This window comes from Gopherus flavomarginatus, chromosome 3 (genome assembly GCF_025201925.1).
Source record: "Gopherus flavomarginatus isolate rGopFla2 chromosome 3, rGopFla2.mat.asm, whole genome shotgun sequence".
NCBI lineage: Eukaryota > Metazoa > Chordata > Testudines > Testudinidae > Gopherus > Gopherus flavomarginatus.
In genome coordinates, this window is record NC_066619.1 from 29,343,264 (window position 1) to 29,357,653 (window position 14,390).

General features: G+C 42.1%; 1 protein-coding gene across 1 annotated transcript in view; it reads right to left on the minus strand.

Moving 5' to 3' along the window:
* The window catches only part of LOC127048034 (uncharacterized), a 274,091-nt gene that overhangs the window by 146,987 nt on the left and 112,714 nt on the right, over window positions 1-14,390 (minus strand). Inside the window, exon 2 of the mRNA XM_050947145.1 lies at window positions 13,667-13,878. Within this exon, the coding sequence (XP_050803102.1) occupies window positions 13,667-13,869 (203 nt within the window). The 5' untranslated portion in view covers window positions 13,870-13,878. The remainder of the gene's footprint in view (window positions 1-13,666; window positions 13,879-14,390) is intronic.

Below are 14,390 nucleotides of genomic sequence, written 5' to 3' on the forward strand. Positions count from 1 at the left end.
GCCTCTAACCTGCAAGCCAGGAGCTGTGTTTGTGTGAAGCCTGCTCAAAGAAATACTTTGTATAAAACTTGCTAAACGTTAATTAACTTTAAGTGCTCGTTCTGTAAGTGACACTTTGTAGTCGCTACTTTACTTTGTAACGGCCGCTGTGAGCCAAAACAGTAGCTGTTATAGTACATAGGTAGAGACCTCCACCCTTTGTAAGTTTTCTTCTCACTTTATTTTTGAATAATAAAAGACAGGGAGTCTCACATAAATTGGTAACACCCCGAAAGGTAAAGAGACAATGAAATAGATGGGATTAAGATAGAAAACGTATGTGAATGAGTGCCTAGTTTAAATAATGAATGAATGGTTAGGGAGTTACCAGTCTGAAGAATTCAGTGTTTCCCGAAGAAGGTGTCAAGTGGGATCAACCAGATGACCCCCAGAGGGCAAACTGGAATCCACCCCACGACCTCAAAGAAAGGAAAAACAAACATCTGATAACATGGAGCCAGCCACTTGCTGATTGATTTAACAGCAGAATGAAGCAACTCTCATGGACTGACATAGGGATAAATTTCTATAAAACTGGACTCTGAAGAATAAAGTCTTTGAGTCTCTGGTTCTGCTACCACCCTCCAGGAGCATCAGGTGCGCACCTGACCCAAACTCGGCTCCACTCTTGTGTACAGGATACCTGGCCAGTATTCTATCACAAGCAACGTTTAGGCTGGTAACTATAACATCTATACAGAACTTGTATAAATGATTTGTGAGAATAAGTATATATATATATATATATATATATATATATATATATATATATATATAAGTGTATAAGAAATAAGTAAGTAGTAATAGAAATAAGTAGCCAAACAACGTTGTTTACTGTTATCTTTTGTTTTATTATGGTATTTACAATAAATGTGACAAATGTCTTGTCCCCTTTAATAAGATCCTGCTGGTTTTTATTGGTCTAATATAATTGGTATAACACTATTTGGTTTTAAAGCTGCTGCCCAAAGAGTTCTAGATTATGTCATTTGATCTGTTCCTCTCTAGCATGTAATGACAGCTGATTAGACCCAACTGAGAGTCCTTCTTTGTGGTTGGTGATTCTAAGAGCTGAGATCCCTGCTGAACATTTCTAGAGGCTGAGCCTTAGGCTTTCTGTGGATAGACTGACACTGCCCATGCTGTGAGGTCCCCCACTACCTGCTGAAATCACTAAAAGCTGGGTTTAGGAGTGGAACCTCAGAACGTGACATTGCAGGAGCAGCAAATAGCGGTGACTAGTGGCAGCAAAGAAACTGTGGCCAGTAGTAGCAGAGAGTGGTGGTTGAGAGATGGCCAGCAGCAACAGCAGAAGCATTGCTCAATGTCCTCCCTGCTCCCACCCAGAATGGACAGTGAATCCTGTGAACCTACCTCTGGAACTCTGGGTCTTCATTAACCAATGACAGCCAACTGTGAGTAGGGTGCAGCAGAGGGAGAGGGGAATGATTAAAGGGACATTCATTTGTTGAACTTTGCCACCATAAAACTAAGGCAAAGGACACTGCCCAAGACACTATGGGGTTTACTTATGGTCATATGCTTTTGGAATGTGGTTGTGGTGTTTTTGCAGATTAATGGTTGGTTCCCTCTCACTTTTAATAAAAGATCTCTTTTATTACACACACACACACACACACACACACACACACACACACACACACACACTGCTTGCAAGTGGGGAAGTATTACCGCTTAGAGGCATCCAGGGGTGGTATTAGGATTTCCCATGTTATTGGGTTGGGACTTCAACCTGTTCTGTTTTGTATTATTAAGCGGAGCTCCTAGATATTGAACCTGGTCATTGTTGCTTCTGACTCTACCTGGCAGAAGGATTACATTTTAATAAATCTTATGTTTCAGGGTTTAAACCAATATCTACGTATTAAGGACTAGAAGGAGATGTAATATGGAAGCACATGATCACACATCTCTCTAATGTGAGGTTTTTGTACATTCCTCTGAAGTATCAGGTGTTGGCCTCAGCTGGAGACCTCAGGTCTGATCTAGTCCAGGACTTCTCTTACATTCTTTTAACATCTAATTGGTATTTTTAGGATATTTCTTCAATTCTTTCTTCCTAAATACTTTCTTCCTAAGATTAACCCATAATAGGACAGACCGAGAGTAACTAAAGCTCTTTGCAGAGATACACTGTTATAGCCAAATGCTTGTGATATGGTTTTACTAAACCTCTTTGGTTAGATTGTTACAAACCAGGAGTGGTTTGGATTCAAACTCCATTTTAGGTGAACAACCAAAGTTCTGGATAGGAACAGGGTTCACTAAAAGGTTTCAATCTGAGCTGATTTCTAGCTCTTATCTGTAAGACGGAGGCTGAATGGTTTTGCATCACATGGGGTTCATTAAATAATTTACTTCTCTTTCAATCCATGCAGATTGACATAACCTGATATTTCAGATTCAAATGAGTCAAGCAAAACAAACAATCCTTGAAGAGAGGCCTAGTTGAAATTACCAAGCTCCATCTGCTTTGTGCTGAAATCAACTTCTGTCTAGTTTCTGTGCAAAACCATAACTTGATTCAAGTTTGCAGGAAAGATTCATGAACTTTAAAGAATCTGATGTGAGGTTTTAACAAAAGCCTTAAACTAAGTGAGTTTTTCCTGTGGCTCAGGGTTTTGTTGCAAACTACTGACACAACTCGCAACTTTAGCTTTGTGCCTAATGCACTGGATGGAATGGATTCCTGGAACATGAGGCCAGTTTCTGGCCATGCAACAATCTTCCCCAATATTGTCCACCCCAACCGTCCCAAATCATGAGCCAGGCTGCCCAAAATTATGAGATTTGTCTTAAAAATCTTGAAATTAAAAACAGGGAGGGAGACTTTTTATTTGCCTTTTGGTTTGGTGTGCTTAATGGGCACAGTTTCAAGCTTTGGTCCACAACCACAAGGGCTAGAAACTTACTTTTTTCATAAATAAAAGCCAAGATTTTCACGTACTCACTTGTTTCCTGGAGCTGGGGCTTTGGGCAGAAAACCAGATATTGCAAACCCATGTGAGAATTGCCACCCTGCCTCCTCTGACAAATTTCTGAATAATTCTGTATGTCAAAATCTCCCTCTTTAAAATGGAGATAATACTTCCCTAGCTCAGTGGAGTGTTCTGATGCTCTATTCATTAATGCTTGTGCATGATTCAGATACTAGTGATGAATGTCATACTACTCTAACATTCAATCACTGGTCTTTACACAGTTCTGCTGAATATCCCCTCTCAAAGAAGCATGCACATCTTATTTTCCTGATGAGTGCTGTGCATGAAAATGTACTGTAATATTTTCACAAAGTGCCTATACTGGATCCAAACTACTGATAATGTTGCTGATCATTTCCACTTTAATAAACTGCATGTGCTTAAACTTTTAAATGTGACTTAAGGAAAAAATGGTAAATACTTTTCCATTGTAGAATACTCAATTTTGTGCGTTTTTAATTCAAAAGCACTGTTCTGCATCTGTATCTAATATTTCACAACATAGGAAAACAACAGTATTAACAAATGAACATCCAAAGCCTAACCCCAGTGAAGAGCTGATCATAGCCAGTTATTACAGTAAAGTGAATACAAATAAAGAAATACACATATAGGCTGCTAAAGTGAGAACGTAGTAAAAAGCACTTGTAAAAATGAGTCATATTTTCCTGGAATGACTGCATGAAAATAACTTTTTTGACCAAAGAATAACTTCTTGGCCTGTGTGAATTAAATTAAATAGCAAAAAATAATGGAAAGTATGCAGGCTGAGACTAGAAATGCAGTAGAATTTGCGCATCTAACTCCATTAGGCTCCTTTGAAATCCCAGATGTAAGTTCCTAAAATGAAACTCATTACCGGATAAAAGCTGTTCAACTGGAATTAAGGTTTAATACATATCAGTTATTTAAGGCTAAAAACATCAGAGGGACATTGTAGTTATCCCCAAAACAAACATTTCAAACCTAAGGAATTTAGGGCTATGGTTAAACTTAAAATAAATCTAAACATGTTAACTGTGCATATCCAGACCTTAACCCTTAACTCCGCATTGTAATGACACCTTCCAATTAGCCCTACAATTCTGATTAGCACATAATAGCATTTCTAGATCCAGATTAGAATAAACTGATTTCTAAAGAAACATGCCATTTTTTATTTGTTTCCTCCTAATGTAATTCACCTGTGTCATCCTACTCAATTTCCTTCTTCCTTGTTCCCTTTAGGACATGTACTCATGAGGGGTGTTTACTACACACTTGCCCTGAAGGGGTTAATGTAGGCTAAGAAGGTGGCCAATTAACCAGATAGGCTACAGCTGAGGGGAATCAGGTGGCTTAAGTAAGCCCCTGACTGAATAATGAGGGAGTCCAACTAAGGAGGAATGAGCTGGGCTAGGTTTATAAAGATAGGAACTTAGCAGCAAAGAGGCTCTGGGGAAGTAGTCTGCAATCACTCTCTGGGAGAAGGGAGGTGTGTTTGGGGGGCTACAGAGCCAAAACAGCCTATAGTTACTCCCTGGCAGGAGGGAGTTTGGAGACCGGGACACTCAGAGATAGGAGAAGTTAGAACACTAGGAAAGGCTCAGGGAAGGGATACTAAGGTCCAGAACAGAACAGACCTTGGCTGTTGATTAGAGGATAGAATAGATCTGGTGCAGTAGGTGGGCTTTGAAAATAATTTAAGTGTAATGGGTATTTTTGGTTTTTGGCATTCTTCACAATTGAAAATATCTCATTTGACAAAGTGCTGCCACCTCCTACTCTTCTCACTTGCACTCAACTAGAGTGAGACTACAGCGTGGCCATTAGCAAAAAGGCCTTCCCTATTGCTCCCAATGAGAGTGAAACCAGCTGCCTTCAGGGAAGATGATGCCCCACGACCTTCTGTCCCATGCTGCAGTTCGTTACTTAGTATAGTTAGTTAGTATCTCTTGACAGGAGTAGCACTGACTGGGAGAGCCAGCTTACCTTCTGGCACCCAAAGAGTCATGGCACTTTTTTTTTTTGTAATGGGAGTGGGGACAGTGATGCTTCCCAGTGAATCCTTGGGAAATCTGCAAGGGCAGAGGAGAAGCAGTCCTCACTGAAGATCCAGAATGCGTGTGGCGGGACTAGCCAGGAAGGGAAATAGACTACCCTGTCCTCCGGAGTCAAAAAGATTATTTAAAGTGTGGGGGATACAATATATGGTAAAGGGAACATCTATAGCAGTGAAAGATGGGGCAGGAGCATATCAAGACTAAGGGAGGAAGAGTGCTTAGTGGTTAGGTTTTGTAAAATCTAAATCTCTAAGGAAACCCTCAAGAGGTGATTGCTGCCCAACCCATGTGAACCCAGTTGTGTTGTGCTCCATCAATATAGTTCACAGGGATGGAAAACTAATAGTGCTTACGCATCACTAATCATCAGTCTATTGCATAGGTCAGTATATGCTAGCAAACACTTGACCTTCCAAAGCTGCATTACAAAATGACTTTCCTTTTTTATTTTTAGCCCTCTAATATTGTAAAACGTAATAGCTGACTAGCAGTAGAGCGGATATGTGATATCACTCAGATTCATGTTTTCTATTAAGAACTTCCTCATAACTAACACGTGTTTCCTTCTCTATGCTTTGTACTTCATCACTTTCAGAGAGTTATGGAGTTTCCCTCCAGTGGGAACTAGTGAGCAATTGTGAAAAGTTACATACTTGATCTTATTCCTATTCATTTCAGAAAACCATAGTAGATCTTTCCATAAGGGGAGCAGTCCCTGTTGCAGGATATATGAGATAGGAAAGTCTCCTGCAAACTCTTAGGTACATTCATAACTATTCACTTGAGTAGTTGTTGAAATCAATGGGACTACTACTTGTGCCAAACTGCAGAATCAGGGCCACCCTCTAAGGTGATATGTAACTATGGAATCACTCCAGTGACTTTGTAAGTGGTGCTGTGTGGCTGCTCTTTATCGCCAGAAGAGAGGTCTCCCAGGGACAAAATAAAACCACTCCCAACAAGGGCTGTTAGCTTTGTCGATGGGAGCATGGCTCCCACCAACGAAGCGCTGTCCAGACCGATGCTTTTTGTGGCTAAAATTTTTGTCATTTGGGGCTGTGTGTGTTTTTTTTTCATACCCCTGAGCAACAAAAGTTTTAGCAACGAAAGTGCCAGCAATCACACGACCTAAGGCTTCAACGCTCTGGCAGTGTCAGGTCTTAAAGTGGGTGAAAATTACATTTCAGTCCTCTTTTCATTGCCAAAGTAATATAAAGTGGCTTTATTGTAACTGAAAATCAGGCACATGAGTAATTGGTTCAATGAATTCCACTTATTTTTCTGTTAGAATTATTGTAAGTAGATGGCAATTTTCTCAGATTTATTAGTTATTTGAAATAATCACAAAATAGTTTTGCTGACTGATTCTAGGGTCTGTAGTAAATTCACTAGCAGTTCATTGTGAGATTTTATATTTGAAATGCAAGTAGAGCTGATCAAAAAATGAGGAAAAAACACTTTAAAATTCTACTTTTTATTAAAACTAGAGATGGTGATGAAAAGTGTAATTCAAAAACCAAAATATAGAAAATGTTGACTACATATCAATGTAAGCTGCTTTGATTGGGTATGGTCACATAGTATGTTTCTGATGCTTGACTGAATGAGCCATGATTCTTGGAATCATATTTCTGCTGCGAATATGTGTGAACACAAGTTTTCAATTTGTTTTCCATGTGTGTTCGGCAATATTTGCTTAAAATATACCATTTTGGTGACCATTCCTGCCAATAAACCCCTTTTCCTGGAAATTCAAAAATTCAAATGAATAATTCACAGAATGATTTTTGCAGTACTCACCACAGATGTACTCATGACTAAAAAGCTTAGAACATTTTTAAATGGGAAAAGTATATTCTTTTTCACCCTCTCTATACTCATTCATGGAGGCTGAAGAATGACTGAAATGATCCTGCTCAAACTTAATGAAATATTTTCTTTGGGAGCAGAGATCAGGCATGGAAAGTACCACTCTCAGATGATCATTTTTCTGGAACTAAGGGGCAAGAGGAGAGTAGAGGTTTTAATGGACATTTTTGGAATGTTTTTGTGTGTATGTTGTGTTTACTTTATGAAGGGAGACCTTTTTATCTTACAGATGATTTCTCCGAGATCTTTGCTCCTCTTCATTAGGAGATAATGAGACCTACGATTATTACAACTGTACGGTATAACCACTCTGTACCATTACCAGTATTTCAAGAGTGAACCCAATTACCGAGCCTATGTACTTGCAAGTATAGTCACTGTTTCTAGCTTTGGTGAACTTCCAGGCTCAGACCTCTTGCTTAATCTCCCAATCTTCACCTATGGGGCAGGGTCCCTGACTGACCTGCATCTCCCATGATGCACCCAAAGCCATGTGACTCCTCTGATGCACCACAAAGCTTGATCACCCGGGACTGCATTGCATTGTGAGAGACATAGTTCTCCAGGGTGCACAGAAGACAGTGGGGTCCTGAACTACAATTCCCATAAGGCAAGAGAAATGCAGTTTAATGTCTGACTCAAAACAAAGCATTTCAGGTCAAATCAAGAAAACAAAATGAAACCTTGCTACTTTTGTTTCTATCAAAACATCAAAAGGAAATGTGTGAACATTTCTGAATTGAAATTTTTTTGAATTTCCATTTACGCTCTCACCCCCCCCAAAATCAAAATATCCACATTTTTTCCATTTGGGGACAAAAGCAAAATGCTGAAATGCCAGAATTTCCCAAGGGACAGAAATTCCAAATTTTGCTCATCTCTACTCTTAAAGAATCCAAGAGTTACAGCTCATTGACAACAACAATAGAGCTGAGATCCACCCTCCCTTAACCTGTCCTCACCTCTTCTGTGAGTCTGTGGTAAATGAACATGTCAGACTGGGCAGAGTCTCTCCTGTAAGTCCTTCTCACTCTGGCAATGGTCAGCCCCCCTGCATGAGCAGAGCCCTATCATGATCAAACTCCATTCTGCCTCCCCGCCTCCTGTTTGCTCATCTGCAGCCCCTCTGTAGAAACAACACTGTTTCATGGGGGTGGGACAGCAGAGGGTCAGGGACACTGGGTTTCCAGCATCTGAAAGCCCTGGCTGGTGTAGACTTCTGGCTCCATGGCAGGAACCCCGGAAATCCTGGCATGGTGATGCTTGCCCCTGAGCTGTGCACTGTGGAAATCCAGAGTCTCAGTCCCTTCAGCAATTCACATGGCAGAGCAAGACTGACTTCAGTCCCAGTGCCAATATTTACATTTGTAATAGAACACAAGTCAGTAATTACATACAGATAAGTCCTACCCTCTCTGTCACAGTTCTAACTAAAGCCAGGGCTTTAAGAATGCTTGTTTCTGTTCTCTTCCTTGCCACTGGTTTGGAATCCATTTAGGCTCTCTGTTTACTTACCTGGAAAGCGAGTGTAATAATGCTTAGCTACCTCACAGTGACGCTTAACTAATGTTTGTAAAGCACTCGGTAGACATGGCGGCACCATAGAAGTGCAGAGTGATGATAATAATTGACTGATTATTGGATTAAATACAAGACTTAGACCAGGTCTACATCACAAACTGACAGCAGTATAACTAGGTCACTCAGGGGTGTGAAAAATCTACACTCTTGAGCAACACAAGTTATACTGACCAAATCCCCGGCATAGGCAGCACTATGTCAGTGGCAGAGCTTCTCCTTTCCACATACCCACTGCCTCTTGTGGAGATGGATTAACTATGCTGATGTGCGAAGCTCTCCTGTTGGCCTAGTAGTGTCTTCACTGAAGCGCTACAGCAGGGCAGCTGCACCGGGGCAGCTCTTTAAGTAGAACCATTCTCAGATCCTGCTGGGGGAGAATTCCCCCATGGCAGGTACTGCAGAATACTGTCATAAGTCTGATCTCTGAGCAAGCATGACTTGATGTAGGACGCATGCCAAGGTTGGGGCTATGGGTGGGAGCGCTATATCTGGGACCAGGATGCAGCCCATAGCACTGCAGAGATTTCAGCTAGTGCTGTGGTCCATAAGTCAGCGTGGAGTAACTGCCACAACTTAAAGAGGCTCCCAGATCTATTAAGTTATGCTAGGGGCCTTGCAGAAGCCCAAGGATGTGAGGGTCATAGATGGCTTAAAGCCACCCTAGCCCCTTTGCCCATAGGATGAGAAGTCTGTGGAAGAGTTTCTCAAAGATTATTCCTGCCTGTAAACTGGGAATAGGATAATCACCCACATCTTTGCATTTTTGTCAGGTCTATAAAAACTACTTTTTCTACAGCTGCATAGTAAAGGTGGGGCTGGTAGCACCACCTATTATTAAGGTTGCCCTACGCTTCCAGTTATAAGACCCTGTTTTTTGTTGCTTTTAACTTCGTCAAATTTTAAAGATTTGACCCAATATTTTTCATGCTGGATGTCTGCCTCAGGCTGAGTCATACTGGAAAATTTCTGCCAAACTGGTTCAGCCATTTCTGAGACTGAGGGAGGGAAACCATTGTTGTTTTGTCACTTGTAAAATTCTGAGAATGAGGGAGGGAAACCGTTGTTGTTTTGCAAATGTTAAAACTTTGGTGCGCTTTCTTTGACCATCTCTACTGCCCACATGCTTTGGAGCAGGGACATGAAATTTGGGAAAGGAAGGACTTCTGTGTCAAGCATGTGCCTGTTGCAATCCCTGTGAACATATGCCCAAATTTGGCCAAGTGATAAGTCTTTGGGAAAAAACCCACCTTTCAGAGAGGCTTGCTAGATACTAAACAGGACTTTACCTGCAATTGCAGCTCTGGACTGCTGCAGATCATGCCAGGCCTGGCAGTGGAATGAAGAGATTGTCGCTCCTGTGTTCTCAATGGCTTTCCTGCTGGACACAGGCAGCATGGAGGAAGAACCTACCTGATTTGAATTCAGAGGGGACAAGAGGCAAGCCTGGGGTAAGGGAGGGAGGTGGCAAGGGAAGTAGATTGGGACAAGAAGCCTACAGGGACTGAAACTGCAAGCTGATGAGGTGGAAGAGGGTAACTGGGGCTGGAAGTTTGTGGGGGGGACACTAGGAGCTGGATGAGGGAGGACTGGTGCTGTTGGGCAAGGACAGGGGAGGCAAATGGGTGGATTGAGATCCAGGCCAGGTTTACACTATTAAATTTTGTCAGCATTGCTATGTGAGTCAGGGGTGTGAATGAACCATGCCCACATTGACATAGCTATGTCAACAAAACCCCCAGCGTAGATATAATTAGGTTGACAGAAGCAACAGGCAGTTGGTGTAACTATGCTGGCAGAAAAACTCCTTCTGTCTGCATATGCTTCATCTACTGGAGGGAGCTATGCCAGTGCAGCTGTATCAGCAAAGCCTGTATAATGCAGACTGGCCCCAAATGATGAGCAGACTGGGACTGGCTGAGCAAGGATAATGGGACTTGGAACAATGGAGTGGAGAAATGAAGTGATGAGAGGGGAGATCGGACTGATGAGCAACCAGGGTGCAGGGGAAGCACCAGCTGAGTAAAGAGACAGACCAAAGAGCTGAGGGAGTGGGGGAGGGCATAGTTTGTGATAGTGTGATTAAAGACTGTATCATAATGTGTATGCACAAGGGAGCTAAATTAAGGTTGCACTTAATTCTGGCATTTCGTGTGTGTGTGTGTGTGTGTGTGTGTGTGTGTGTGTGTGTGTGTGTGTGTGTGTGTGTGTGTGTGTGTGTGTGGAGAGAAAGATAAAGTATGATAAAGGCCAGACACTGGAGAGATGGCAATAGAAGTCATGAGTGCTTAGATCCCAGCCTGTACGCATTCTTCCAAACTGTGTTGCTTCTGAAGAAGCTTTGTTTTGAGGACTTTGTAAGGTTTAGCAAACCCTGGCTGGTGCACCGTACCAGCAAGCTATTTATAGCCAGTACAGCATACCAGAAGGAAACAGCAGCAGCCTGGATGGAGGAAAGGCTGGAGGTCCTGCTCCTTTCCCTCTGGCAAGGGCAGCAGCATGAAAATGAGCAGAATGCCAGCAGTTGTGTGCCTCCCCCAGCCCTGTTTTCAGTGCAGAAGTAGGACAGAACCTCCAACCCCCTCTGCCCCAGAGGGCATGGCAGTGAGGAGTCACATGGAGGGTCATGTGGGGAGGTCATGTGCCCCCCTTAGGTGGTGCCCCCCCACCCCCCGTACCAGTAAGACACGAGGTTTTACTTGCACCACTGAGCAAACCATAGATTTTTTATGAATTTAGATCAAGCTGAAGCACTTCATTATGCTCCCAGTGTTCCATATTGTCTCAGACTTAGCCAACCAACCTAACAGCAAATCCTAATGAGCATATGTGGTGGGGAATATTCGCCATTCCTAACTTCACATCTTATGAACAAATTTCCTTCAAACTTTACTTGTTTCTTAGATCTTGCTCAGATTTAAATAACACTTCAGGCTGGAACCTAGCGGTTGTCATCCTGGAGAGTGCTTGGTGCATTTTGTACTGCTATACTGCTGTAAACCAGCTATAAAAATAGCACATCTGGCCCTAGAGGATGTGGCAAAAAGCTACTACAACTGCTTCTAAAATGGAATGTCTACACTACCCGCCGGATCAGTGGATAGTGATTGTTACTGATCTATTGAGGATCGATGTATCACGTCTCATTTAGATGCGATACATTGATCCCCGAACATGCTTCCCATCAACTCCGGAACTCCATCAAGGCAGAGGCAGAAGCAGAGTCGATGGGGGAGCAGTGGCCATCGATCGCACGCCACAAGGACGTGAAGTAAGTCAATCCAAGTGAATCTAAGATATGTCGACTTCAGCTACACTATTCTCATAGCTGAAGTTGCGTATCTTAGATCGATCCCACCCCCCCAGTGTAGACCAGGTGTTTGACACTGCCCCTCATCCTAGCTGTTGGTGCAAAAGGTGTGGCCATGGAAAAGGGTGTGTGGCAGAAGCTCCCTTGCACCTCAGAGATTCTTGCTTCTATAATGCCCGTGGGGCAGTTGACAGCTGCTGAAAGTTAGAGCAGCTATCAGGTGAGCCTTTCCTTGCCCTAAATTATGCCAAAGGCTCTTCAGTTGCAAATAAGGATCTAACTGAATTAGCTGAGTCATGGCTGAGTTGTATATGCACAGAGTTAACTTTCTGAGTGGACCATATGGGAAATGAGTCCTTTGTTTGTTCTTTTACCCTTGCAGGATCAGAAACAGCAGGCCCAATTTTGTTCATTCTCTTTTTGAATTGAGACCCAGATTGCCAAATTTCACTCCCAAGTAATTTGTTTGTCAGAGTTATGAGCAACTAAAACAGGAGTGAAGGAAAGCTATAAAGGAAGCTGCAGCTCAATTATAACTGTAGCATGGAATGCTTGTCAGAAATACCTACTAAAGAAAACATGCTCCTTTCAGACTTAATTAAGTAAGCAAAGCTCCTACAGTATTCAGCTCAACAGTGTCATGTTGCCTTCAAATTTCCTGTGCTTGATGTTGTATTGAGATGCCATGGTACATGGGTGCATTGTACTACGATATCTTGGGTTCCAATGCGTACACAATATGCCAGTGTGACTCCTTATCAAAAAAATACACTCAATTTGCTGAAAAGTATAATTGAAAAGAATTGGTTTCTAGAAAAGCTTCCTTTATTCAACTCCTACCTCAAGAAGGAAATACTGGAAGTTTCTCTTACTGCAACTGCATTTTGGAACAACTGATGTTCATTGCTCATTGCCGTATTTTATTATTAAACTGTTCTGTAAAGCAGTCTGGATGTCCTTCTCACCACAATAAAGATATTTGTTACATAGCTGCCTTTTCACTTTTGCTGCTTTTGTTTCCAGAAGCCAAGTATCCTCTTCCTTCAAATTACCACCTTCCATCTTTATTTTGCCAGATTTTAAACCCTCCCGGGTAATATATTATAGCCACCATCCTTCCAGGCCAGGATTACAGGATAACAAGCCTGTCAGTGCTGTTCCATAATTGATTCCGATGGGAGTAAGATGTAAGCATCCCTTTCAACTCAACCATACAGTTGTGAGTTACTGCCACAGCATAGATTCATAGATTCATAGACTCTAGGACTGGAAGGGACCTCGAGAGGTCATCGAGTCCAGTCCCCTGCCCTCATGGCAGGACCAAATACTGTCTAGACCATCCCTGATAGACATTTATCTAACCTACTCTTAAATATCTCCAGAGATGGAGATTCCACAACCTCCCTAAGCAATTTATTCCAGTGTTTAACTACCCTGACAGTTAGGAACTTTTTCCTAATGTCCAACCTAAATCTCCCTTGCTGCAGTTTAAGCCCATTGCTGCTTCTTCTATCATTAGAGGCTAAGGTGATCAAGTTTTCTCCCTCCTCCTGATGACACCCTTTTAGATACCTGAAAACTGCTATCATGTCCCCTCTCAGTCTTCTCTTTTCCAAACTAAATAAACCCAATTCTTTCAGCCTTCCTCCATAGGTCATGTTCTCAAGACCTTTAATCATTCTGTTGCTCTTCTCTGGACCCTCTCCAATTTCTCCACATCTTTCTTGAAATGCGGTGCCCAGAACTGGACACAATACTCCAGCTGAGGCCTAACCAGTGCAGAGTAGAGCGAAAGAATGACTTCTCGTGTCTTGTTTACAACACACCTGTTAATGCATCCCAGAATCACGTTTGCTTTTTTTGCAACAGTATCACACTGTTGACTCATATTTAGCTTGTGGTCCACTATGACCCCTAGATCTCTTTCTGCCATACTCCTTCCTAAACAGTCTCTTCCCATTCTGTATGTGTGAAATTGATTGTTCCTTCCTAAGTGGAGCACTTTGCATTTGTCTTTATTGAACTTCATCCGGTTTACCTCAGACCATTTCTCCAATTTGTTCAGATCATTTTGAATTTTGACCCTGTCCTCCAAAGCAGTTGCAATCCCTCCCAGTTTGGTATCGTCTGCAAACTTAATAAGCGTACTTTCTATGCCAACATCTAAGTCGTTGATGAAGATATAGAACAGAGCCGGTCCCAAAACAGACCTCTGCAGAACCCCACTTGTTATACCTTTCCAGCAGAATTGGGAGCCATTAATAACTACTCTCTGAGTATGGTTATCCAGCCACTTATGCACCCACCTTATAGTAGCCCCATCTAAATTGTATTTGCCTAGTTTATCGATAAGGATATCATGCGAGATCGTATCAAATGCCTTACTAAAGTCTAGGTATACCACATCCACCACTTCTCCCTTATCCACAAGACTCGTTATCCTATCAAAGAAAACTATCAGTTTGGTTTGACACTATTTGTTCTTTACAAATCCATGCTGGCTATTCCCTATCACCTTACCACCTTCCAAGTGTTTGCAGATGATTTCTT